This window comes from Osmerus eperlanus, chromosome 5 (genome assembly GCF_963692335.1).
Source record: "Osmerus eperlanus chromosome 5, fOsmEpe2.1, whole genome shotgun sequence".
NCBI lineage: Eukaryota > Metazoa > Chordata > Actinopteri > Osmeriformes > Osmeridae > Osmerus > Osmerus eperlanus.
Genome location: NC_085022.1, coordinates 19798269 through 19826046, shown reverse-complemented (window position 1 = coordinate 19826046; position 27778 = coordinate 19798269). Strand labels below are relative to the sequence as shown.

At 42.3% G+C, this 27778-nt stretch overlaps 3 protein-coding genes across 6 annotated transcripts; 2 read left to right on the top strand and 1 right to left on the bottom strand.

Moving 5' to 3' along the window:
* Positions 1–1046: 1046 nt before the first annotated feature.
* Positions 1047–21501, top strand: myrf (myelin regulatory factor). 4 transcript variants are annotated; one of them, XM_062462446.1, is made up of 27 exons: positions 1047–1721; positions 9443–9533; positions 9644–9901; positions 10780–10841; positions 11835–12057; positions 12398–12498; positions 12688–12802; positions 13433–13628; positions 13729–13805; positions 13904–14014; positions 14222–14312; positions 15135–15335; positions 15573–15681; positions 15880–15989; positions 16072–16232; positions 16388–16460; positions 16570–16652; positions 16816–16884; positions 17008–17091; positions 17347–17411; positions 17581–17697; positions 17774–18004; positions 18183–18273; positions 18394–18456; positions 18571–18676; positions 18782–18856; positions 18952–21501. In XM_062462446.1, exons 1-27 carry the CDS (start codon positions 1676–1678, stop codon positions 19039–19041), a joined length of 3099 nt encoding a protein of 1032 aa, XP_062318430.1. In that variant the 5' UTR covers positions 1047–1675; the 3' UTR covers positions 19042–21501. The 4 variants fall into 4 exon arrangements, with proteins under 4 accessions (XP_062318430.1, XP_062318428.1, XP_062318432.1 ...); XM_062462444.1 differs by having other exon boundaries at positions 14222–14321; XM_062462447.1 differs by having other exon boundaries at positions 1048–1721; positions 12398–12477; positions 14222–14321.
* A 350-nt stretch (positions 21502–21851) lies between these two features.
* tmem258 (transmembrane protein 258) lies at positions 21852–23513 on the top strand. The gene is made up of 4 exons (XM_062462443.1): positions 21852–22061; positions 22591–22700; positions 23027–23155; positions 23355–23513. Exons 1-3 carry the CDS (start codon positions 22059–22061, stop codon positions 23151–23153), a joined length of 240 nt encoding a protein of 79 aa, XP_062318427.1. The 5' UTR covers positions 21852–22058; the 3' UTR covers positions 23154–23155; positions 23355–23513.
* Positions 23514–24197: 684 nt separating this feature from the next.
* tmem138 (transmembrane protein 138) lies at positions 24198–27560 on the bottom strand. The gene is made up of 5 exons (XM_062462442.1): positions 27429–27560; positions 26141–26732; positions 25552–25723; positions 25103–25178; positions 24198–25001 (listed from the first exon to the last, which is right to left on the bottom strand). The coding sequence occupies exons 2-5, from the start codon at positions 26266–26268 to the stop codon at positions 24889–24891; spliced, it is 489 nt and encodes a 162-aa protein (XP_062318426.1). The 5' UTR covers positions 26269–26732; positions 27429–27560; the 3' UTR covers positions 24198–24888.
* Positions 27561–27778: the final 218 nt, after the last annotated feature.

Here is a 27778-nt window from a genome sequence, read left to right as displayed (position 1 = left end):
CAATCTAAATACCCACCTTAATTCACATTTCAAACAGAAGATATAGGCTACAGTAAATAGTTAAAGCCAATTTTGTCTTATAAGATGTTCGTGAAGTGTCTGTCTATCAACTCACTTATAAGCATAGGTCTATCGTGTTGTCTGTCGTTCCACAATAAAGGAACAGATATTATGGACATACAAAATACAAAATACCAAAATGAACCTCATGAACATGCCCAGCTGTTTCATTGTCACTTGCAGCCTCGATTTCTCTCTTTCTCTCGCTCTCTTGCCTGTGTCCTCGGAAACAATCTGCATAGTGTGGTTGAAATAACGGAGGCGTTGTTTGGGTTGAACAGAGGAAAAGAGGGGAAGACAGAGAAAGAGAGATGCTCCAGCTGTGGGGGGACAAGACAACAAAACAGCATCTCACACGCAGGGGGAGGGTGGGGGGGGGGTCAGAGGGGCTGCACACAGTGGCTTTGTTTGAGGGGGGTGGGTTGTAGCTGATAAGGATGAGAGAAATTGATCATCCTTTCCTCCCATGGGAGATGTTTACAAACCTTCTGGAGAGGTGCATGAGTGTTAGAACAACTGGAATTCAATAGACACACATGACCCTGTGTGTAAGTTAAATATGACTGAATGTGACACCAAGCACAGTTCCGGGGAGTTAAATTATCTACATGTCCCTCCTATTGTTAAACTTATACAATAAACCCGACTTATTCCAATGTGTGAATATCTATGGTCACTATTCAAAAGCAAAGTATAGCTGACTCTCCAATGCAATCATAAATGGAATATGTTACAAACTGTTTTTACTGTACAAATTGTCTTGCACCTCGAAGGACTTGCTTCTCATGCTAGAAAGAAAAACGATTGAATTGTTGGTGACAAAAAGTATGACTTTACCAGATACTACCAAGTAATAACGTCCTCACACAGCTTCTCAAGAGGCCAATCATTTAATGGATGTAGATGGCACGTGGGCCTAACAGCAGTTTTTTTTTGTAATACACATTTCTAAAGACAACTGATTTGGACCAGTGATTTCACTCTTAAAAAGCTGACGTGTTCACGGCGGGGTACATCTCCATCAGTGGAGGAGGTACACCTGTGCTGTCCCAACTCCTCTACTCCAAGTCCCCCGGAACACAATTTGTATGACTCAGTTGCGCGTACGTCCCATCAAAAAGGGAGAGGCGACGAAGGGAGGGAATTGGTAATAGTTAAGTCGTAATAGTCTTCCAACGAATTACTTCAGTTAAGAAACTGCGTTCAACTTAAAATATAATTAAACTCAAATACGAAATTGGATTATTAATTGATCGGAATAATGCTTGAATGGTTTTCGTACGATGTATTTGACTAAGTGTCATGATGTCAACATAACCTACCTGTTGGGTTTCAGCTAGTAAAATAGTTTTTCTAAAACACCTAACATAGGAGGCGTTTTGTTTCAACACTATTGTAGAGGACGGGAATAGTTAGCTCTAAATCGTGAAGCCTATTCAAAGGACAAGTGATCGCCGAGTAGGCTAGTGGATTTCCTTGAGATAATAATTGCACATAAGTCCAGCCACGGAGCCATTTGAATCCGGGATGTATCTGTGAGTATTTCCCCGATACGAAACTATTTCGTTCGGACAAGGGGAGACGTTCATGGATTTTTTAAGTGGGACCCGCTAGGATGGACGTGGTTGATGAAACTGAAGCGTTACAGAGATTTTTTGAAGGTAAGAAAAGTTCGTATTTCTTATCACACATTTTTACTAGGCCAATTTTATAACATTGGTAAAAGTGTGCGTTAAATACTGTTATGCGCCTGAATACACACCCTTCTCCCAGAGACTGTCAGTACATTTCAATGTTAGGAAAACGTTGTTTTCTTATGTTTAATTATTATAGAAATTATTTCGATACGTTCTTCATTATTTACAAATCACAAAATACCGGTAGGCATACTAGAGGTTGTCAATTCTGTGAATGTTCAAAAGTAATTTTTACATTCATAATTGTTTCAAAAAATGTTCTCCCTATTTGCCAACAACCATTTCATCTGCTCTCAATTGCATTTGAAAGTTGTCTTGCCATTCAAGAGTTGTAGAAGCCTGGGTTAGATTACTGTGATTTACTACTCTGGACCACAGGTGGCTATCAGCATGGATAACCACTTCAGGATCTCTGTCCATTTCTCTGTGCATGATAAGTTTATTGTTATTAAGGCATTTGACCTCTGGCCTTGATAGGACTAACAGGCTATTGGTCTGTGTTTCAGTTACACTGGGGTCACAGAAAGTTGGGGTCCCTGAAAGAATTTCTTAAATGCTGAGAAAAACAAAACGAGCGAAAAGGAGATAGGTTAACGGGTAACATGGAGCAAAAGTGATGGTGATGAGTAGCAGAGGTTGGAAGATGGAGTGACTGAGTATTCTTGCATGAATAAGAGAGTGGAGGAAAAGAAGGGGGCAGGGACAGGAATGCAAGTCAAGATAAATGGTGTGTTGTAAGGGCTATGTAGAGGTACAAGGGAGAAAGAAAAAACCTGAACCATTACAATTTTGTATTGTCCCCATACATCGGCAGTAGTGTGCATAGGTCGGACACTATTTGTGGTTGGACATCAATTGTGGTGGGTTACACAATTTGTCACCTTTGTGTGTGTTTGTGTGTATGTATGTGTGTGTGTGTGTGTGTGTGTGTGTGTGTGTGTGAACAAGTGTTCAAGTGATGGATGTAGTGAATTGGACTGTCTTGACATACCAACAGTGATGGTCTTCTTCTCTGTTTCGTCTTAAACAACCTCCAGAAAACTGTTGCTCCACAGCCGAGGCTAGTTGTGATGGTGCACGCCTGAGCTGCCATTAAAACCGATTGTTGTGGAACAAAAAAAACAAGGCACTGCCACTAACATTTACCGATTTATTTCACCAAATCATTCCCGTTCTCATTATTTAGTGCTTTGTTGTGACTTTGGATGTCAAGTGTTTAGGCAAAGTCAAGAGCACATAAAGACTGACATTGCGGCCTGCGTGAAAAAAAATGACCTGTGGTGAGACTTAACACTTTGGTATCGTATACACAAACTGTTGACTTGAATATACACAGCAGTCCATGCCTGTCAAGTGTTCTGTTCCACTCTGACAAGAATTTAGAGTGTTTACATTCTTCCTTTGGGAGTGAGAGAGATGTTCTTTCTTTGGCTTTATTTCAGCCACTCTGCCCGGACTACAACCAAGTTCGGAGACTGGCAAACGAGACAGGAGCAGTTGGTTTAGGTACTGATGTGTGCTGTTTGTTGGCGATGGATGCACCGTCCACACTTTTATTTTTGGCAGGTTTCCTTTGGTTCTTCTGAGTCCAGGAATCAGTGTCTTGATGCGCTTGTTTGTGTTTGTCTTGTGTCATCCCACCTTCATGTTTCCCATCATTTACATTTACATTTAGTCATTTAGCAGACGCTCTTATCCAGAGCGACTTAAAGTAAGTACAGGGACATTCTCCCCGAGGTAAGTAGGGTGAAGTGCCTTGCCCAAGGACACAACGTCATTTGGCACAGCCGGGAATCAAACTGACAACCTTCAGATTACTAGCCCGCTTCCCTAACCGCTCAGCCACCTGACTCCCATCATGGTGTCATGCTTCCTTCAAACCTACATATATTATTTGTTTGGGACCTCGTACTAAAAAAAGCTACCGGAAAAGCTGACCTAGATGGTCACCTATGTCCTACCACAGTCTCTGCCGGTAGGGATGGGATGCCTTACATGAACTCAGAGCTGCTCTCTTGGTTGAGAAACACTGTACATCATCAGTCAAACACCTCTCGACGAGATCACTTAGCTTAAGGTACAGTTCAGAGAACATGTATTGGCTTACTTTTCCCTAAATCCAATGTTGTAAAATATTCTGGAAAACAATTACCGAAAATCATCTAGGTTTCACATTTTGAGCAGCACCATTGTGCTTCTTGCCTGGGACACACATGCACATAAAACAGTGTCATGTATTGCACTGGCTAACAGTAGTTTGCAAGGATTAGTGAAATATATGTACACTCACGCTAATGCACGGTGAACATTCTTGGCATACCCTTTAGTGGCCGTTAAAACACAAAGAGGTGAGACTGGTGTTTTTCTCCGGGTCTTTCCCCGTCCCTGGGCGCTCTCTCTCTCTGAGTCCATTAGAGTGACAGTGTGCAGACGGGGCGAGGGGGAGAGATAGCACAGACACTCTGGGTGGAGGGAGCCTGGGCAGCGGAGAGAAACACAGCAAGCCCTGGAAAACATGACCTCTCCCTTTCTCACTTGCGTCCTCACACACGCACATGCACACTCACTCACTCACTCACTCACTACACACACACTCGTTCATTCACTCACTCACTACACACACACTCGTTCATTCACTCACTCACTCACTCACTCACTCACACACACACACATGCCTGCTCAAACACGCACCAGGCCACAATGCACTGCCTGATTATCATTACGATAGTGGCACATATCTGTCATTAGCATTGTTTTGAGAGAGACTCCGTGCTTTAAGGATGGAGTTTCCTCTTTTCAGCATCCATTCACAGGCATTTGCATCGGTGTATTTCATTGTCACAATGTCATCTGACCAAAGAGAGTTGAAACTTTGTCGAAAGCTTCATGTATGAATATTCATAATAGGCAGAGGTACATGAGCCAGCACCACAGTAGGACTGAATTACCTACACCACCCTTCAGAATGACCTACACCACCCTTCAGAATGACCTACACCACCCTTCAGAATGACCTACACCACCCTTCAGAACGACCTACACCACCCTTCAGAATGACCTACACCACCCTTCAGAACGACCTACACCACCCTTCAGAATGACCTACACCACCCTTCAGTTGAGGTGGCTGAGGGACCCCACCCACACGATGAGTAACGCTAACCCTGAAACGTTCAATGACTAAACAGGGCATAAACCGATACATCATCTTCATCATAACATGTCAGCTTGATCACTGCTGACTGCAGACGGTACTTTTCTGATTTCATGTGGACCTTTACTGTCTCCCCCACATCAGCTCATGCAACTGGATTGAGCCTTTTTTATGATAACAACAGATCTTCTGTGAGTTTCTGTAAACTCCCGGTTAAGTCCCACTGTACTCCCAGTGTGTGCTAGTGGATAGGAGATCTTTATTCCAGATGGGGAGGGGGAGACGCTCTGATGAGGAGGGGGGGGGGGGAGTTTGGTTTAGACACATGATTTACAGCTGTAACAGTGTATTGCTGTTACGGGAATGCATTGTTTTTGACCAGCCAGGCTTACGACGCTGCTCACAACGTGTTTTATTTTTCATCGTTCCGCCCTGCTCCCATCAGCACCTCATAATCCCTAGCTCACAAACGTTGTTTGTTGTTCTGTGTAAGGATGTTGGAATTTACACGGCAATGTCCTATATGGCAACTGATGTGTCTTATGTAAAGTTCTTGTTGCCCTTGTTCTGTGGAGCAGTCATTTGAGCAGCGGGTTCTACGTTATTCAGGGATCTCATGTAACCAAGTCAAGATTAAATAGGTCACATCAGAGTTTCCTTCACTAATAGTAGGGTACTCACTCTAGATATTTTAGGTTTGAGTTGCTTGATATTGTTGCTCGGCCACTACTTTGTGGCTCACATACGTATACTCTCAGTTGAAGTAATGTCAAAAACACTTTTTTCTCCTCTATAAATAATAATATTGGATGTTGATTTCTTGTTGTGTTCTTCTTACGGTAGGTCTTTACACATGTAGGCCACAGGTGATGCCTACGTTTATTCATCAGTTATTCCATCCCCTCCTCGTTCTCTTTCTTTCCCTCCTTCAACCTCCTTTTCTGGACTGCTCCCTCTCTCTCCCTCTTTCCCAACCTCTCCCCGTGTCCCAGTCCCAGCCCCATCACTCCCTATAATCTCCTGAGCTCGGTCTCTCGGTGAGGCCAGTGCTGGTGGGCGACAAGGCTGTGTGAGGTAGCCTGGTACAGCCCTGTCTCATGACTGGGGAATAATCCCCATTACAACACACACACACACACACACAACTCCACACACGCACACACGCACACCTGCTTGCACATACACAAACACACCGATCCGTAACCCCTACCGGCAATTCTCAGGTCCAAAGAAGAAAAGCATTACGGCCACAGTAGGGAAACATGTGAAAATTAGAGAGGGAATTGCTCTTCTCATCTTCTGGTTCAGGTACACCTACCTCCAGGACTTCAACATGCTGTGGCTACGTGCAGGTACTCTGTTCTGCTGTCAGCTGTCCAGTTCTTCTTCTTCCTAGATGTTTTTGTGCTCCGTATTTAACGTCTGATTTCGTGATGTCATTTCAAAGGAATTCTTCACACACATTCAAAGGATCGTTAAACGTCTTAGTATATCTCTCACTGTATCATTTTCTATATCATATGTTAAAGTTTGTAGTTGTACAATTTGGAGACATGGGATAACAAAGTAAGTCATGAATACCTTGACCTCATATTGCCACTTAAATTCATTTTTGTTGTATACTTAGTCTTTGCGTGTGTGTGTGGACACACTGTCTGCTGCTAATGGGTCTCCATGTGTGAAAGGCTTTGTGTGCACCAAAGAGTTGCCAGAGGAAATAGATAGCATGCCAGTGTGTATGTAGTAACAACTGAGCAATTCAAATGGGATTCAAATAAACAGATTATCGGTTTGTCCTACTAAAACTTACACGCAGTAGTGAACCTAATTTTCTATTTTTTATAGTTTACGTACGTGTAGTAGTAATAGATGAATAGAGACCTAGAGTCACTGAGAATTGGGCCTTAAAGGTAGCTAGCTTACCCACAGTCTTCTTAGACATCTGGTATAGCTTCTGGTCCAAAGCCCATAAGTGGCAAGAAGCATCGTTGTCCTTTTAAAGATGTTTTTATAAAGTAAATTAAATAGTATAACATAAAAAAAATCATTATTTTGGCATTGTGATGTTTTGTAGTTGCAACAACATTATTGTCATGTTGTGTTTGTATGTGTCTGTGTCGGTGTACTGTATGTGCTTTCGTTCACACCTAAGTGCATGCTGGGTCATATTTACCATTTGATAATTATATGGACTTTGTCCTATCACACAAAGTCACAAAGTGGCACTGTGAGTGTGATTAATTATTAATACACCTTCATACACACACGCAAATGCACACTTGCCCGCACACACACACACACAAAATAAACAGTTGATTCCATATTTTTTTGGGCAGCATTGGTATGTACTGTATAGTCATAAACAGATCCTTAATTGAAAATAAATGTATATCCTATGCTGTTCTCCCATGCTTAGCAAGGGCATTGGTAACTGGAACAAATTAAAAAATCATATGTGTGTGTGTGGGGAAATGTACAAATATTGGATTTGTGAACAACAATGATACCCATTAGATATACTGATATGAGTCAAACCATGATTAATGAGCATTCTGTCATACACGATCCTCTGTGTGTGTTCATCTTAGGTTATTACACTGCAGACAACTCAGGCATTGAGATGGTGGCATAACACAATCTCGTGCCCTCACCCCCTCTGCCCCCCTCACCCCTCAGTCCCTAATCTCTCAAAAGAGCAGTCTGTATTGGAGTTGGCCTGACAATCATTGTACTGTTCCCTGACGGACACAGCTGGACAGAGCAAGGCATAGGGAACAGGGATATTTACACATCCCAATACAAAGCAATTCAAACTCATATAGCTGTTAAAGTTATTCACGTTCTACACTTACTGCAGTTTAATTCATAATTAAACGACAGTCTTTTTTGTTCATAAGTATGGTTTTCCTTCCTTGCAACCTGCTTCTGTTTCCTTCAGTCTCTTTATTTCTCCTTCTATCTCCCACCCACCTCCCCCTCCTATTCTCTCTATATCTCCTCCTCTTCTCTCTGTCTTTCTCCTTCGATCTCTTACTTCCCCTCTATCCTTATCAGTCCTGCCAACCTTAATTTACTGCCTATTTGGGTGGGGTGCCGGTGCACATCTGGTCCTTATTTAAGGAGAAGCCATCCTTCTCCTCTCCTCTTGGCTCTGGCATGTGTTCACAAACCTTGGCTTGGCCAATGTTGTCTGCCTACTAGCAAGTATAGTGACCCTTGGAGCCTAGAATTATTTTGGAGGACATTGGACTTTTGGGAATAAGAGAGACTGTGGGCAAAGAAGGAAAATAAACAGAAACTTGATTGATTGATTGATAGTTTTTAAGCCACTGATTGCTACTTTTGTGATAACCTCAGCTGCATGCTGTTATTGCATTAAAATAATTTCATACAGAAGTTTATATAATATATAGTTCAACTATATGACAGAATAAGTTACATTGAAACATTTGAAGGTTGTGATCACTATGATGGACAAAGTTGCCAACCAGTTGACTTTCCAAACAGGAACATTAAAGAAAATAACAGGCAGAGAGACGGCGAAAATCCAGGTCGTAATTTCATGGACATTTTCATTTGGAATTTCAAAACGTAGAGCAAAGTTACAGAGATGAGAGAGAAAAAGAGAGTTTTTCCAACACTAACACTGGAATTCTTGGCATTCCGAACTGAGTAGCTGCTTAATCTATCAAAGAGCAGGGAGAGGTTGGAGCCTGAGTCTGGGGGTAACTTGCCCACCCACTGTATACCTCTTCCTGACCTCCTACCTAACCCCCCCCCACACCCCCACCCAGCTCAAACCCCCCCCCTGCTCCATCCCCACCTCTTCTCTCTCACACCCACTCTGGTAAACCCCCAATCTGCAGTTTTCTCTGCTCCATCCCTACGAAGAAAAAACATGCTATAATGCAGCGTACCTTAAATGTGATTTTCTAGCTAAAAAAAATGCACCCCTAGTTAACCGTTTAGGTGAATGTGTCCTAAATGTTAGTATTTCTGGAGCTTACAGGGGTCATGTGTTGGGGATTGTGGGAGCTTTGCCTGAGAAGGGGTGATGTTGGCCCAGGGGTGGAGAGCACAGAGGAAGGGGGATTACTGATTTCAAAGAACAGACATAGAATCAGAGTTGCAGCCAAAATCATGAACAATGTAAAGATTCACATGTTCAACACAGTTTTATTGCAATAGTTGACAATGATGTCGATGATAATGACTCGGATTGCTTCCTGTAAAGTCAAACTTTCCCACATTGATTGCCAACGTTTACAAGAAGGCAGTGTCACAATGTTCAAATTCAGGATAGTTTTTTACCGAACATTATGTATACTAGCCAAATGGCTCATTAAAGATGATTTCTGGATGAAACCTCCAAAACGGACATCATCCAGAATTGCCAGATAAAGTTATCCAACAGCAAACCAATACAACATGTGTTTTTGTTGAAATGAGAGCAGCTGTTATCAGAGTGGAAACGCTGAGTGTGGCTCCCACTTCCCCTCTACCCTCCTGGCCCCCTCTATCTCTATCTCAGGTCATGATATTACCAGCTCTCTGGAGCCAGCTAACATCGACACCAGTATTCTGGAGGAGTACATCAGCAAGGAGGACGACAGCACTGACATGTGAGTAGTTCCTCGAAAAACCCACATACCATAACCTTAATCAGAACATGTTACTTCACCCTTATCCAAGTGATGTGTGCCAGTAACATTCTGCCTCTGTCTATGCCCAGCTGTTTTTCAGAGGTCCACAGCGCCCCAGTACCGAATTACTCATCCCCCCAGGCCGGAGTGACCACATCTGGGGGGCTGGTGTGTGGCGTGAGCCCCCCCATCCCATTGCGCCAGGGAGCCCCTCCGCCTGGACCCACTCCCTGTCAGACCCCCTACCCCCCTCCTCCACCCCTGGGCCTGCTCCGACACAACTACCCCTGCCTGGGCCAGCAGCAGGGGCACGTCAAGCCGGAGCACAGGGGCCACTACGCCCCCGGGTGAGCAGGGTGCAGGGATGAAGGGGGATCCCCAGAGGGCTGGGGAGGATCTGGGTATCTTATACACTGACTGATGTGGAGATATGGAGAAGAGTGTGTGTGTGGTGTGTGTGTGTGTGTGTGTGTGTGTGTGTGTGTGTGTGTGTGTGTGGATGTTCATCAGGCTATCCTGTATGGTACAAATATATTTCTAGGGACTTTATGTGATACAGTACAAGCATTTAGTTTGAATGAACCAATCTGAATTTTTAAACAGGTTTTTAAACAGGGATTGGATAAGGCTCTTTAATGATGTGATAGTTATTATTTGTCACACAACAAGCATGATACACACCCAGGTCTGTGCTCAGGTCCGTGAAGCAATCAGAACTTGATTAAACAGTGCCTGATCAAATAAACACTGGCTGACTGAAGAGAGGGAGATTAAAAGCAGCTACCAGACTCAAGTTACAAGAAGCACCAACAGATAAAACCTGTAATGGACTATTACATTTGCTGAGTAAGAATACATACAAATATGAATGCATTTATATTTATCCACATGGAGAAGGAAACAAGTAAGAAATAACTTTAACTCGTTTTATGTCTATTTATGTCTTTATTTATTATAATTATTAATGTAATAATAATTTATTAGTTTAGCAGACTTTTGTTTTGAGTGGCATGCAGTACAGGTTTTTTTTTTTTGAACCTGTGACCCCTTGATCTGCAGTCAAACACTCTAAATACTTCTACTCAGTGGTTAGAGCATCTTACTATTAGTATTAATAATAATAGTAGTAGTTGCTTTAGCAGTGGTAGTAGTAGTAAAAGTAGTATTGCTATGTGCAGTCAGAAAAGATGTGCAGAATGTAACCAAAGCCTCTGTGTTGTTCCAGGACACTACCTGAGTCTCCTCCAGACTCCAGCTCAGAGCCCTATTCTCCCCAGCAAGTGAATGGTAAGTCACCCGGCCCGTCATGAGCCCACAGCGAGAGAGCGCAAACGAGACAGAGCGAAAGAGAGGGAGAGAGCTAGAGGACGAGAGAGAGAGAGCTAGAGAGTAAGGGAGAGAGAGAGAGAGAGAGAGAGAGAGAGAGAGAGAGAGAGAGAGAGAGAGAGAGAGTAAGGCAGAAAGAGAGAGTAAGGGAGAGAGAGAGAGAGCATGACAGTAATGAGTAATAACATCTGCGGTGGTTGGGACTTGCAAGACTGAAGAGTCAGACAGAGATTAAGTCGGGGAGGCCGTAAATTGGAGGAAAGGGTGACAGATATGATGTACATGACATAATCACTGAGCTTTGAGGGAAGGAGGGGGTCAGAACAGACTTTCAGATGCAGTATCCTCAAACAGGTACGTGTGCTCTTGACTTCATGACGTCCATCCATCCATCCATCCATTCTGCTCTCTGCTTTGTAGAAATCAATAGATGTTACACATTGCTTTCCAATTGAAGAGAGAATGGTAGGAAAAGCAAGGTTAATATGTAAACCATTCAATACCTTCTGTACAGTGTACATAGGAAGTAGGACCAGTTATTTATTAAGCACAAGTTCCTTAAATGTTCCTGTGCGCTGATTCAAATTTGAAAAAAGCTTAAACAGCTGCGAAAACCTCTTAATGTTTTCTATAAACGTTGACAAAAAGAGGTTTTGTGATCCTATGTCTCAGCAGTCCAATACAGTGTGTATCCACACACACAATGTCCTGTCCCTACACACCTGTGTTGGTCTTTCCCATTAGTGAGCAAGGTGTGGAATATTCTTAACTGATTGGCCTTCATCCAGTTTCAAACAATGAAAAGTACCATTAGCTAAGGGTGGAGGAAACTGAACAGATTGTGTACAGTACCAGACATTTGATAGCATGGTGAATAGCTACTAGTAATAGAACATGTAAAGTGTAAAACCCAAACACGATGAAGCCATGAATCTATACCTTCCTCTCTTCCAGACACGCACATGCTCAGGACCATGACGCCAGAAAACATGTGTCACATGACTCCCCCGCCACCCCTCCCCCCCCACGGGCACTATCCCAGCATGCACCGGGACATGTACCTGAAGCCAGAGCCCATGATATCGCAGTACCCCATTGGCCCAGCCACGAGTGGGAGTGGCGACATGCAGCAGAGTCAGATGCTTCACCAGCTACTGCAGCACCCTCCAGGCCAGGAGTGAGTGATGGAGGGAGGGAGGGAGGGAGGGAGAGAGAGAGAGAGAGAGAGAGAGAGAGAGAGAGAGAGAGAGAGAGAGAGAGAGAGAGAGAGAGAGAGAGAGAGAGAGAGGGAGGGAGGGAGGGAGGGAGGGAGGGAGGGAGGGAGGGAGGGAGTCATGCATGTCATACAAAAATACTCAGATTCTTTCTGAATGACTGTATCAGGGTTTGTCTTCACTTGGATCCAAACATCTCCATGTAAATGTTTTTCTCCTGTTGTGTGTGTGTGTGTGTGTACACACTCTTTTTAATTTCCATGTTCGACTGTGTGTTCGTGCGGTGTGTTCGCACATGTGCAGTGGCATCCCAGCCCACCAGGCCAAGAAGAGGAAGCACTCAGACTCTCCCAACAGCACCCTCAATGCCCAAATCCTCACAGGTATCATCAAACAAGAACCAGGTAGGCAGGAATCTGTCTGTCTTGATCTCTCTTGGACACACGCTGTCTCAGTTCCCACTAACTCTCACACTCTCACTACCACCTGAGACTTTCATGAGTCATGAATTATGCGCATTCTCATTGGAATGAGGTCTTCTAACCCCATCTTTTCAATGAGTTTGTGATACTCTGTATCCCTTTTTGGTGCAGGCCTGATGCAGGATGCAGAAAACAGCTACCTTGATCCCAACTACCAGTGTATAAAATGGCAGCCCCACCAGCAGAACAAGTGGACTCCTCTGTATGACTGCAACTGCAAAGAACTGTGGGTGTTGGTGTAACCAGATGAACTGAGTTTTTTTGCGGCATTGTGTGAAAAAAGCATTGTTAGAACTCTGACCACGCGTGGGCAGAGAGAAACAAGAGAGGGTAAAGATTTATAACGGGGTTGAGGGTATAGAATGATAAAGAGGCAGGAGAGAGGGAAGAGATGAGTTGTAGAGGTCCAGGAATTCCTGCGAGGTGAGCTCTGCGGAGGAGTGACTGGTTTTCAGGGTTTCGGTTAAGAAAGAGGGTGAGGGGAGGGGGGCGGACGAGAACACCTACCTTTGCACATTGCTATGCCAAACGGAGAAATATGAGTTGTATGGTCAATAGGATAGGAGAGATTCCGAGAAGCTGCGAAACATTGTATTGTAATTTTGGCTTTGTTAACGAGCCTGGCTCTCACAGTCCAAATCAGAGAAACATTATGAACTAGGTGAAGAATCTTTGACGTATTTTTTCCAGAGGATTTCATAAATTCGGCCTTGTGAGCTTTAATGTGGTCTGGGGATGCACTGTGGCTGGGGCACAAGCTCCCTCTAGTGTTTCATAGTGTAAATAAAGATCCCGCTTTTGCTTTGGATTCACATTTACTGTCCAATCCCTCTACCCCCTTCTCCCTGCCATGAAGCCCGATGCCCACCTATCGCGTTGATGCCGACAAGGGCTTTAACTTCTCCCTGGCGGATGATGCCTTCGTCTGCCAGAAGAAGAACCATTTCCAGGTCACAGTGTACATTGGCATGCTGGGCGACCCCAAGTACATCAAGACCAGCGATGGCTTACAGCCAATCGACTGCTTCTTTCTCAAACTCAACGGAGTCAAGGTGAGGGAGGAGAAGTTGAGTGACACTGTCAACGATTGACTATAACAGACTATATCAGCAGGGGTTGAGCTGACTGGAACCTGTTCTTCCTTCCTTTCAGCTGGAGGCCATGAACCAGTCCATCAACGTGGAGCAGTCTCAGTCTGACCGCAGCAAGAGGCCTTTCAAGCCTGTGCTGTGAGTCAGAGTCGATGGGGTGTCAGTAATGTCACGTGTATGACTGTACAAACACATATATGATATATGGGGGGTGTCTGGCTCGTGTTTTTTTTCAGGGTGACTGTGCCACCAGAACAAGTAACCAAGGTAACGGTAGGACGGTTACACTTTAGTGAGACCACGGCCAATAACATGAGGAAGAAGGGCAAGCCCAACCCTGACCAGAGGTACGGTATGGTGGCCTAAAACACCCAAACGCATAGTTCTGTTCACTGATGAATATACAGTCGAACAACAACAGCTTGAAAGTGTTTTGTGTGCATATGTGTGTGCTGTCTGCATGTGTCTGCGTGTGTGTGTGTGTGTGTGTGTGTGCGTGTGTGTGTGTGTGTCTGCATGTGTGTGTGTGTGTGTGTGTGTGTGTGTGTCATCAGGTACTTCATGCTGGTGGTGGCGCTGCAGGCTCAGTCCCACAGTCAGAGCTTCACGGTGGCAGCTCAGGTGTCCGAGAGGATCATCGTCAGGGTAACCTCTGTCAGTCTGGCCGTGTCTGTCTGACCGTCCTCCTCCAATGATTGCCTTTCTCATTGTGACATCATGTGTCTTTCATCTGTCATGGTCTATGTCTCTAAAGGTCCTCTCTCGAGTTCATCCTGTGTTCATTTGTCAGGATGCTTCATCTGTCCATCACTGTGTATCATTACAATCAATTGTTTTGACTGTAAACTTTAATATACAAAAGTATTTTGGATATACAGAAAATATATGTTTTTAGGAGCTTCTTTATCTGGTCAGTTTAAAGAAATATGGTAAAATGGCAATTCACTTACCTTGAATATGTGACATGAAGTGCAGAATCCCTTGACTTAATATTAATTCACATTATAGTTTATATGTTTTGTACCTGCCCTAAATACATAATAACATTATTATTACTAATTATATTAATGGTTACTTATGTAATTATTGGTTGTAAAAACTCAAACCTACCGTGTCGGCATTAATATGAAAGGCATCAATGATTACATAATCAGTACTTCTGTGCTTTATCACTAGATGAAATGCAAACCCACATTCGCACATTTTTTAGCTCTATTTAGTTGCAGTTCAATAATTTCAGAAAAATAAATCTAATACTTTTGGTAGCCAACTCCCATATTAATCTCACACATGTATTCAAAACAGCCTAGTTTCAGTTTTTGAATTAAATAAAAGATAAATAAAAGTTTGGTCCAAGTTGAATGAACTGCAACCAAACTGTTCCTATGTTGTAGCTCTCCATTCAGTCGCTGTCGTCAGTCCATCTGAATGTCTCTCTGTGTCTCTGCACCCATCTCTCCCCTCCAGGCGTCTAACCCAGGCCAGTTTGAGAGTGACAGTGAGGTCCTGTGGCAGCGAGGCCAGCTGCCAGACTCTGTCTACCATCACGGCCGGGTGGGCATCAATACTGATCGTCCAGATGAGGCTATGGTCATCCACGGCAACCTCAAAGTTATGGGTTCCCTGGTGCACCCTTCTGACATCCGGGCCAAAGAGAACGTCCAGGAGGTGTGTTTGTGTGTTTGTGTGTGTGTGTGTGTGTGTGTTTTCTCTCTGTTTTGTGTTGAATCATGAATCATAGAGTTTGCATGTTTGTCATGTCTGACCAACATTTTCAGTATCGCATAAAACCGCATATAGTTCAGTAATATGATCATTGATCATTGATTCATTCATTTCCTGGCCTTTCATGACCCTTCCCCTACACCTGCATGCGTGTCATTGTGTGTCATCCTTTGTGTGTAGGTGGACACCACTGACAATTTGAAACGGATCTCTCAGATGAGGCTGGTTCATTATCATTACAAGCCAGAGTTTGCAGCCAGCGTCGGCATAGAGAACACTGCAGAGACTGGTAACTTAAACGATAACAGAGTTGTTACTGACTGTACAGCCAATCATAGGTTCCCATCTTACCATTCATGCGTGATCTGTCTTACGGAGATCCTTTCATTGTTTGTTTCTCCATATCGAGGTGTTTCTATGTTGTATTACTGTTGTGGATGTAGACAACCTTCCTGGAGATCTTGTATGACCTATTTCCTGTCTCCAGGAGTGATAGCCCAGGAGGTTCAACAGATCCTCCCCGAGGCAGTGAAGGAGGGCGGGGACGTGGTCTTCGCCAACGGAGAGACCATCCCCAAGCTGCTGGTGGTCAACAAGGTAACATATCCCTCGTTGAGTGCCTGAACATGCAGCACATGTTGGGTGCGGGACCTGACAGCCGGGCCTCCTCTCCTTCTAGGATCGTATCTTCATGGAGAACGTGGGGGCTGTGAAGGAGCTGTGTAAGCTCACAGACAACCTGGAGACCCGCATAGACGAGCTGGAGCGCTGGAGCCGCAAGCTGGCTAAGCTTCGCCGCCTGGACAGCATGAAGAGTACTGTGAGCGGAGGGACCGTCAGGTGAGAGGAGGAGGGGGATGGAGGGATGACATGAAGGACGGAGGAGAGAGGGAGGCGGGTTGGAAAGACCCAGAGGTTACACGGGGAGAAGAGGGGGCATGAAAAGAAAAGAAAAGTTAATCACACAATTGACTTGACGTTCTTGTCTTTTGCAGCCAATCAGGAAGTCAGTTTAGCCGGACAGGAAGCGGACCACTGAAGAAGAAGATGGTTAAACCAGACAGCAAGGTCTGGGTCTCAGACCTGTAACACCGCGGAATACTCCGCTCGGAATACATGTAGCCTTGCTGTGTTGTATAGAGTGTGTTTGATCACTGTGTTTTTGGTGTGGTTGCAGAGCCCTTCTCCAGAGCAAGGTTGCATCAGCCACAGGTTCATGCAGGGCACTATCCTGGCACTGGTTATCGTGATGGCCTTCAGGTTAGAGTGGGTCAGGACGAGGGGGAAAAGCAACAAGAATCAGAAACAGTATCTTGTCTTAAAGTGCTTTAAAAATGCATTGCTCATTGCGAAATGGCAGGTACATTATGGTTGATTAAGGGAAAGGAATCGCTAGAGATGCTCTCTTTGTGTTTGTCCTCAGTGTGATTTCCATGTCCATACTGTACGTGTTGACCCTGCACCACAGAGGGGATGTCACTGAGAAAGACGGGTATATGCTCATCTAAACATACACACACACAACTGGACTCTTCTACTGTTTTCTATATTGTCTTTGTGATCTTCACTTGTCTACTTTTTGTTTCCTTTCTCTTTTTCTCCTTGTCTACTGTAGCTTTGTATCCTCCTGTTCCCTCTACATTTCCTGGATGCCTATCTTCACTGCTACTGTCACTCTCTGTCCCCCGGTCTGTCCGTGGTAGGCTTGCTCTAGGTTTTTCCGCGGTTCTCTTCGCATTTTCAGTTTCATGATCTTTCAGTCTTTCTTATCTGTGATTGAAGGATTTGTTATTAAGGTGTTTCTGTTTCTGTGGCTCAAATAAGGTCATGACTCATCTCAGCATTGAAGAATTGGGCTAGAGTTGTTGGTACATGTTAAATATTAATGCTCATCATGTGCATCACTGTCTGTCTGAAACTGTATGTTTCTCTCACTGAATTCTCTGGTTCTCAGGTCCAGAGCTGCATTGGGATCCTCTCATGAGAGTTCTTACGAGTCCACAACCTTCAGTCCACAAGGTCCGAGGACATTTTACTGTCACATAATTGTTGCATGTTTGGATAACAAACCATGTTTGTGAGGGGATATTTGTAATACAGCTAGTAATTGAGCTACATATATGTCCAAAAGAGCCCTGGCTCTCCATGTTTCTTGATGAGTATTTATCTCTGTACCTGTTCTGTCCAGACACAGTCCCTTCCTCTCCTTCCCTGTCAGATCATGGGGCCTGCTGCCCACCCACAACTGCCACAAACAACCAATCAGCTACAGTTCTGTCCCCAAGTAACAACCAATCCACATCAGGTCAGTCACTCGTCTAATAAGATGGTTAACTATTGTGAGACATCCATGATACATTACTTACTTATCTCTGCTCCAGATCTGGGCAGCATGATCCCTACACAAGGGACCATTAACAAGAAGGCCAAGTCCCGCCTGATGGATAAAGATGGTCGCAACAGGAACCGTCTGAGTCACACCTCGACTCCTCTGTACCTGGCCAAGGCTAAGAGACCTTCCCCCTCCGACCTGGGGGGAGCGGGGGCCACCAACCACCTGCCTCGGGGGCAGCAGCCCCCCCCACGCAGACAACGCAGCACACACACAGCAGGTGACTGGACATGCACAGACAGCCACAGACGTGCCATCACACCCTGTAACATAGCAACACCTTCCAGACATTTTCTAGCTTGATTATGGTCATCGCCATGGGTCCTTTGTATATTACGTGTATATGAATACTCGTAACAAATGCTCAAAATTCATCACGCATTCTGCCACTTTCACAGGGGAGAGCTTTACTCCTTCTCTTGATCTGCACATCTTGGAAAACAACCAACAGATAACAATGCAGGCCTGTCAGTCTCCTGGAAGATGCAGGTGTGGATTTATGTCATTTTTATTTTATTTGTTGCACACCACTGTGTTACCTAATGTATTAGTCCGGCCTTATGTTGTACATGTACATTCCTATAAAATGTACATATGTTTTGTTTCCAGCTACATTATATCACTTCTTGGAAACAAAAACTCTTCTTTGTCACAAATAACTCTTCACATGAGGTGAGTAGTATACATGGAATCTACTCCAGTAAAAGGGTCTGGATGCACACATGGAAGCCTCAATCATCCTCATGTTCAGTTGCAATGAAAAGTCTCACAAACTTACATCTGCAGGTCCAGTGACAGCGTGTGGGTGCGTCAGTGTGGGGCCACTAAAGGCCGCTTGTGTCCTGACCACAGCGAAACAGAACTGTATGGTGGACAGAGGAAATCTTCCAAGGTAAATTGAATTAACTGCCAGAACAACCATTCAATTATTACTGTAAATGTGTACCAGGATGAGTAGAGCTAGATTGCTTTACTGATGTATTTTCTCTCTTCAAAGGGGACAGACCACCTGTGGTCAGTACCAGTGCTCACCTTCCAGGACGTCACCTATCACTTCCGTGTCTCTCAGTCTGTGAGTAAACCTCTCTCTTTTCACTTGAAAAGGATCTTAAGCGCATTTCTCAAAAGGGTGAACTTTGAATGACCTCTCCTGTTTGGGCTTTACAGAGTGAAATGAGCTGTGTCACAGAGGGGGAGAGTGAAGCTGCGACGTCATATTCCGACTACCATTTTCTCATCAAGAGCAGCTGTGTATGAGATGGGCGCATGGGGAACACAGTAGCGTGCACTGTTCCTACTGACCAGGGCCCAAACACAACCCTTTTCTCCTCTACAGCTCCTCCACATCCCTTCTCAGAAGGGGGGCAGAAAAAGTTGTTAAGGCTCTCTTGAACTTCATTTTTAAATAGGAACACATATATATACAGCTCTTCGTGAACATCTCTTTCTATAACTGGGTTCATTGTATCCCCGCTCTATGGGTCTTGTTGATTTTATAGCACTGTCACTGAACATGGCTTGCTTGGATGCCAGTGGAAGTCATTGAAAATGACTGATGATCTATCTTACTGCTATTGTAAACAAATAATGTCCTGTGCCTTATAACTCACTGTAATGCTGATCCCAGTATGTTTGCCATGTATAACACAAACCATTACTAGATTTTTTGTAAAGTTTTATTTGTTGGGATTTTTTATTAGAGTTGGGAATGAACACAGGTTAAGGAATAGTGTAGCAATGTCCATTCTACATTATTACAATACATTATCCATACATTTAACTTTTGATCTCTACACTGTAACTATTCATTATTGACTGTAAACAGTCACTTTGGATTCAACATTTTATACACTGGAAATTGTCTCAGTTTCTATTGAAAGTTAATTATAGGTCATTGACTTATCTCAGTTTTGCACACAGTCCAGTGTATAATAGAGAACAGTGTGTACCAGGCTGCTGTAATCTATGTCAAACTGATTTACTCGCTGTCTTCAACATTCATTATGGGGGCCACTCTTTGTGGGAGTGACCAACCCTATATAAATTGTAACACAAACAGACTTGTGTGACTGCCAAACCACAAAGCAGAGATTTCAAAGGCTACATCAGTGTAAATGTATCTAAAATGCAGCAGCCATTATAGGAGGCCGCCATTTTGAATACATTAAATCTTAGTAGTGAATCCACTTAAATTCAGACTCAGTGGCTGGTCATATAAGACTGAATGTTTACTCAAATGACTGGAAATCATGTGTAAACACTGGATATAACACTGGATGCTCTCAGATGCTGCCCACTGAGTTGCTCATGTTTAACACTGACTATATTTCAAGAACACTGGAGATTTAGTTAATAAACTGTATCTTGTCCATATGTTACTTAACAAAAGCAAAAGTGTACTGTATGTGTACATCATAAACATGTCAAGTGTCCAGTCATTCCTTTCCAAAATTCCAAAGTAAATCATCTCAAGGCCAAGGCAACACATGGACTTTAATTCTGTTCATCTAACTTGTGCAGGCATCTTTTTTGGGACCTGGTCTTATGTACTTATGGGTTTAAGCCATGCACAAACTTCTGGCTCATACACTCTGGAATTTTAGCCTCACTATTTGTTGCCTTGAATCCTTTAACTCTCCTTTTGGACACCTCTACAAAGTACATGCAGACTGCACACTTTCCCAACCACATGTATAACATTTTCACAGGAAAATACTGTATTTTTTGTCTCTACTTCAACTTATTTCCCTTTCTTCGCTATCCACAGTCAGCTTCCATATGTTCCATAATTTGTGATAATTTAGTATTTTTACAAATTGCATTATTATGAAGTGATAGAGGAACATTTGTCATGATGTTTTTTAATTATTATTATTATGCCCCTTTTTGCATTCAGAATGCAAATTACTTACTTAAATGTTGTTTTTTGAAATATAGAAGTAGAGAAGGTATTAGGAAAATATCAACCCAAAGTGAATATATCTAAAATGGCGATATATGAAAACACTGTATTATACTTTCAATATGAATTATAATTTTTTTCTTAACGTGTACTGTTTTAGCTTATTTATAATGCACCAGCCAGCATAGAGAAAACAGTTTAGCACTTCTAGTTTTGCACTGTATATATGAACTGCTTTTGTTCTCTCCAGGGGATCCAACTGGTTTCAAATACTCTGGTAGGAATGCATTACATTTGACTGTATAGCTTCATTTTGTAACAATCGATGCTCCTTATTATGTTGTTTATTTTATCACATAATTTTTACTGGTACTATTGTTGTATAAATAATATGTTAACCTTGTTTTTGCAATGAAATTCTGTTCCAATCAAATGAACGAATAGGCTTTCACTTTTGTCTTTTAGAAACACATGCTTGCACACACACACACACATGCAAACACACACACACATAATCACACACACACATACTTTATTTCATCAAACCATTGTTTGTCTAATCACACCAATCTGCATAAATAAAACATTTCAGAATACTAAATAGCCTATATGAATATTTTATCAATTTGCCACCATCCACACATACAGTTACCTCGATAAACTTACTAAAGCGTCCCTTTAACAAAAACCCCTTTATACTTTAATTAGGTGATCATAACATATATTTGGTTGCCTATTTGGTCTTGTTTATTTGTGAAGAGCATGTTGTCATAATATGGGTGCATGCAATGAATAAAAAGAGTGATTCAAATGAACTTGTTTATTTTAGTATTTGAAACTACTATTACTTCACCGGTTAAAAACATGAATTCATAGGAAACAATAATATTACATGCATATACTGTGTGTGCTATAAATTATGGACCCCGAGATTAACGTAAATTGAACACGCTGTGCACCTGAATTGCTTCATCGTTGCTTTATTCCACTCCACTAGATGGTAGCAAAGGATTTACTTTAAGACCTGAGAACGTCGCATGAACAACACGGAAGCGCAACACAAAGTTAATTTGTTTTGAATGAAAGCGGAGACTATGTGTCACATGCAGGGTAAACTGCGCTATTTAAAGTAATGCATTATCGCATTCACAGAACCATTTTGGTTATGAAAACAAAAAGATTTGCGGTTTTGCTCTGTTAGATATCAAATTGTCTTTTAATCAAGATATATACGCACATTCCAAGAGTGCATTCAAAACCGGCGACGTATCCTGGTGCACCGCGGTACGGCCTCGATAACCTTAAGGAATAGACTCACAAATCAGTACGTGGCTTTTTCCTCTTGGTTCCGAAGCTGCAGGATCTCATCAAAATGGTAAGCAAGTCGCTGCGTATAATTTCATTCAAACGTTCAAACACAATACTTTGTATTGTGTTTTTGTATATCATAACTTCTAGCGCTGTCTTCAATAAAATAGCGTAGGTAAACTAGGTTACGTATTGTAAGGCAATTCAGATGGGAGTTACCTAGTCTCAACACAGTACAGCTAGCCTCTAGCTCAGTATTGCTAGCAAGTCCATGATGAACGAACTAAACCTTGACCGGTCTGTATTTCTATCAATTGTGTTTTTGGGTAACGTCATTTGCTACCTATTTCAAGTTGTTTCTTTAGCTATGGATGGTTTGAAGTTGTGAGGTAACAATTCCACCGTGCCTTACTGAAACTGTGTGTTAGTTAGCTAACAAGTACTAGCTAGTTAACAAGCAGGTGTATGTAGCTATGCAAAGAGACCAAACTATATTTTTATGTAGTAGGCCATGGCATGAGGTGTATAATGTGGCATGAAAGAGAATGGTAACGTTAAGTGTTGTGCTTACTCAATTTTATTGCAATTACCCGCAGGAGCTCGAGGCAATGACCAGATACACCAGTCCGGTGAACCCGGCTGTGTTCCCCCACCTCACTGTGGTTCTGTTGGCTATTGGAATGTTCTTCACAGCTTGGTTCTTTGTGTATCCTTTTCAATCGTGGATCTTTGAAATCATACGCTTAATTATACAATTCAGTTATGTCTTAATTTGAAGAGAGTAAATAATTAATACCAATGTGTTACAATGTTTCGTGCTTTTAAAGTTTTTGATTTTATCTGTTAAAATGTGAGGTCCGTAAATATTTGCGATTAAGAGTTTAATCATCGATAGATAAGATGTTGGTGACAGATTAAAAATGAATGTAGAAGATGCTGGTTATGTTGTTAGTATATAGGCTAATGATGGTGCAGGACTCAAGGTTGATAATGCGTTAGACTGGTGTGTTCTGGTCCCTAACGTTCCCTCAGATATGAGGTAACATCGACAAAATACACCAGAGATGTGTACAAGGAGCTTCTGATCTCTCTTGTGGCTTCACTCTTTATGGGCTTTGGTGTGCTGTTCTTGCTGCTTTGGGTCGGCATATATGTATGAGGGTAAGTGAGAAAATGTTTTGTGTTTTCAGACCAGTGTCCATTTCAGACTTTGATCTGTCAAATGCCTGAAATACTTCTTTATTGATCTTATCTACGGCAATGAATCAAGTCAAACCAAATGCACTACAAATACTTCCATGTATTTGACACTGTTCTTATAGAGTAGCCTAATAACTAATTCTGTATTTTTTATGTTTAGATTGTGATTTGAACAGATGATACAGATGAACATTCCAGTGCTACAGATTTCGTGGGCTCCATAATACAAACCTGTTTTTGGATTTATTTACTGCACTGACAAAAGGTCTCAGATTGGATTCTTCATTCACCAATAAAGATGAGTTTGTAAGAAAAGTCATTTGCCCATATGGTTTTGTATGAAGCAGTTTGAAATCTGTCTGGACTGGGAAAAGACACTGCTCAGATCACATTAAAGATTGTTTTACACATGCAGCAAATGTTGCCTAGGGAGTGCTATTTTAGTTTCCCCAGGTTAATTGATAGCACTGAATACCTAAATGAATCAATGCATATTCATTTTAAATACATTTATATAGAGAAGTAGGATTTCAACTAGCTGTCATATTTTCAACCAATCTTAATAGTACGGTCACATTCAACCTTAAATATCTTGATTTCCAGGTTGCCAAGTATTCATTTACTGTGTTTGAATGAAATGTGGCACAAGACACAGCTTTGAGACTGCATTTAAAGCCTATAGTCGATTGTGTCCATTTTCATAATGTAATTAAAGACCACTGTACATTCTAGGGAAGGTACTTGCAAGAAACACTTGCAAGCAATTTTCAGATGGTATTCTACTAGTGGTGCCTAAAACCCCAATCCCAGATTAATCTTGGTGAGTAAGAATAGAGTAGTCACACTTGTACACATCCACCTAGTGAACAGGCACACATGATCTTGCCCTGGTCTGTTGAGCTATGTAACCACCAAAAACTGGACAAACACAGTGAGGGAACAGAGCAATAACATGGTAAAACCTGGTTACAATTTCAGTGATTATCAAAAAACAAACTCATTATGTAAACAGTTTATTTGGTCTCCAGCATACAAGGCCAACTGAACTTTGACTGTTTTTTTAAGAATAAGAAACGACAATCCTTGTAATAGTATTCTGTTCTATTGTAATTGCTAGTCTAATTTCAACTCTGTTAATCTGATAACGCATCGCTATGATACAATTAACTGAATAGAAAGACATCAAATGTATAAAAAAGTTACATTCCATAGGAAGTAATATCTGCCTTTGAGGTGTCAGAATTACAGTGTAAGCACAAATGGTGTATTCCACAACTCAAAAAGGGAACATTTCCACTTATGTTTCCCTTGTAAGATGACTTGATGAATTCAGATAAACAATATATCAAACAAACATTACTTATTGTAATGTAATATGGTAAAAAACAAAAAAACGGGCAGTACAATGGTATGTATTACATCATGGGCTGCACTCAGAATTTTTGACAAATCTGTATTCTAATGGCTTCTAGCTGAGTACAGTAGTGCCCAATAGTGTTGATAATTTCCCCTTACTGTAAGAATATGTAGTGTGCCATAGAAAGTAACATTGTAGTGCAGTTTTTGATTGATGTCTATCTTGGTTAACCCCTCATAGTATTTCCTTTTTCCTCTTGGTTTAATCCTGGCCAACCTGTCCATGTGGCCTCTTTAAGCAGCACCACACCGCAGGGATGGTTCTATCATCTCCACCTTCACTGACGTGCTCGGGCAAAGGCATCACGTAGCCAGAGAGAGTCCTCATATAACCTCGGGTCTCCCAGGTATTCAGTTGTACGCTTGTAGAAGTAGTAATACAAAACGGCAGCTGCAGGAGAAAAAACAACAACATTTAGACCGTAGAAATTAGGAAACGGAATACACAACCATAATTGTTGTGATGATGAAAATGGTGAAAGTTACTTTTACCTAGTCTCTGAAAGATGAAGAGAACTTGCAGACCGCTGGTCCAAATGAATCGATTGGATTCCAGCCATCTCAGGTTCTAACAATAACAAATTATCATTGATTATTATTATCATCACAGTCTACCTACAACATTTCATGGGTGCTGCGCACCAACAACAACAATTGGCCTATTTGTCAATCAGAGCACAATTTGTCCCATTCAGTTTTGCTACAGCCAAAAGGGATCTGATGGCTGAGCGGTTATGGAATCGGGCTATTAATCAGAAGGTTGCCGGTTCGATTCCAGGCTGGCAAAATTACGTTGTGTCCTTGGGCAAGGCACTTCACCCTACTTGCCTCGGGGGGAATGTCCCTGTACTTACTGTAAGTCGCTCTGGACAAGAGCGTCTGGTAAATGACTAAATGTAATGTGTCTGTCTGGCCTGTGTGTTCAGTGTGTGAGTGCGTACCACAATCCAGCAGTGAAAGCTGATGCTGAGGGTCAGGTACACAGCAGAGAGCAGCAGGAGGGCCCTGAAGCGCTCCAGGAGAAGAGACACCAAGCCCACCTGGAACACGTAGGTGTTGAACATCATCAGCAGGATAATGATCACATTGAACAGGATGGCAATGTCCTGGATGCTGGAATCACAGCAGAGAGATAGAGCACAAGTCAATGATAGGTCCAATCCCATTGTACATGAAACTTTCATGCTATAATTTATGAACACCGATAAAATGTTAAAGAACATGACATAAGTTATAAAGAAAGGTACTAAGGGGAGGGACTAGGGAGTCAGATGGCTGAGTGGTTAGGGAATCGGGCTAGTAATCCGAAGGTTGCCAGTTCGATTCCCGGTCATGCCAACTGACGTTGTGTCCTTAGGCAAGGCACTTCACCCTACTTGCCTCGTACTTACTGTAAGTCGCTCTGGATAAGAGCGTCTGATAAATGACTAAATGTAAATGTACTAAGTAATTAGGTAATTCCAAAATCTAAAATGCACGTCATGAATTTAAGAACACATTTTCAATTACTTACATGCTACTATAACTTACATGAAAAGCACTAACTGGATGACCGGAGCGGCTCTCAGAAGTTCACTAAAGGAGTTGACAAAAAGATCATAAGCAAGCAGAGCCAGCTGGATCAACAGCACCAACGAGTAGTTATTGGTCTGGAGCATCTTAGGGAACAACTTTGTTCTCAGCCACTGGCACCAGCAAGGTTGAGCCTCACAGGCTCTTCTTGTACTCTGGCTAAACGCACTGCAATTCCCTGGTCACTTTAAATGATATAAACTCTTTATCAAAGTTAGTTAACTTGTTAGTTCCCAGTCATACGTCCTTGTCCAGAATTATGTTTGAATGGTCCGTTTTCACACTTCAGGTAGTTGATCAGGTCTAATTGATTTCAAAGTTTGAAATTGAACACTGCTTCTGCTATATGATTTGCCTGTGGAATCGTGCCTGTTAGGGAACATAGGCTGTGTTTGTTCTCAAGGAGAGCATTTCATTCCTGGTGGCAGGCATTCTTTGCTGATAAAATGTGGGTCTTCGTTTGAGCAACGAGGGCAGATGTCCTGAAGTCTCATTTCTCGAAAAGGGGCAACTCAGTCACATGATGTCATTCCTCGTCTTTAGAAATATCCTGAGAGAAAAAGGTGGTTGAATCAAAATAGTTTTAGACTGTTAATAAGTAATGTAGACAGAATGCATAAATTACAAGTATACTGAATTCCCATTTAACATTTAGCAATTTATAAATAGGTCAAATATGTTGCGGTCATCATCTTGTCGTGTTGTTGTCTGGTACAAATGCGCACAACTGGTAGCAAGTGTCTGGACAATATGGAGGCTTTTACACCGTATAATGAGCTAAGACTGTTACACATGCAAGCATGGAAAGGTCAGCCAGGCAAAGGGGATTAACTTTAGAGATTAATTCAGTGAGTTTACCCAGCTAGTAGGTAACAAGTTAGCTAACACTAGCTAGCTACACTGATAGAAAGTCTATTATAACAACCTAGCTGCTAAAAGACAAGTGAATGTCGCCTTCCCATAAAACGGACACATTTTAAAATCCGACTTGGGTGTTAGGCAAGGTAATATCGGCTGGCGAAATAACTACAGCTAGCTTTATACTTGTCAGAATTCAATATGCTGGCGTAATACGTTGTCGTAACTACCGCTCCCACCACAGTAGCTCTAGTACTACAGTACTGTAGCTACGTTGTAGCTACTAAAAACAAGTAACAAATAAGTGCAATGCTAGTCTAGTTGGCTGCCTAAGTAACTCTAGATAACAACAATCCGAGTTGAGGTTTATTATACAGCAGTTTTATACCTTGTAATATGTGTCAGCAAAGAGAAGCCTGCTGAGTGTACTTTGTTTTCATCCTGTCTTCTTAAGTCTCAATGTGCTTGTTGCTAGCTAACTAGCCAGCATGTTAATTAGCGTTGTTTCTCTGCATCCCATGGTAACATATTTTACCGCGGTTGTTCTAATACAGGACATCTAGGAACATTTGAAAATGAATTCGTGTCATTGTAGGATTGCATGACATTGAGGGTATACAATTAGATTCAGAGGCATGTATTATTAACTTATTATGTATGTTTTTGCACAATGATTACAATTTGAACTTACATTTACATTTAGTCATTTAGCAGACGCTCTTATCCAGAGCGACTTAC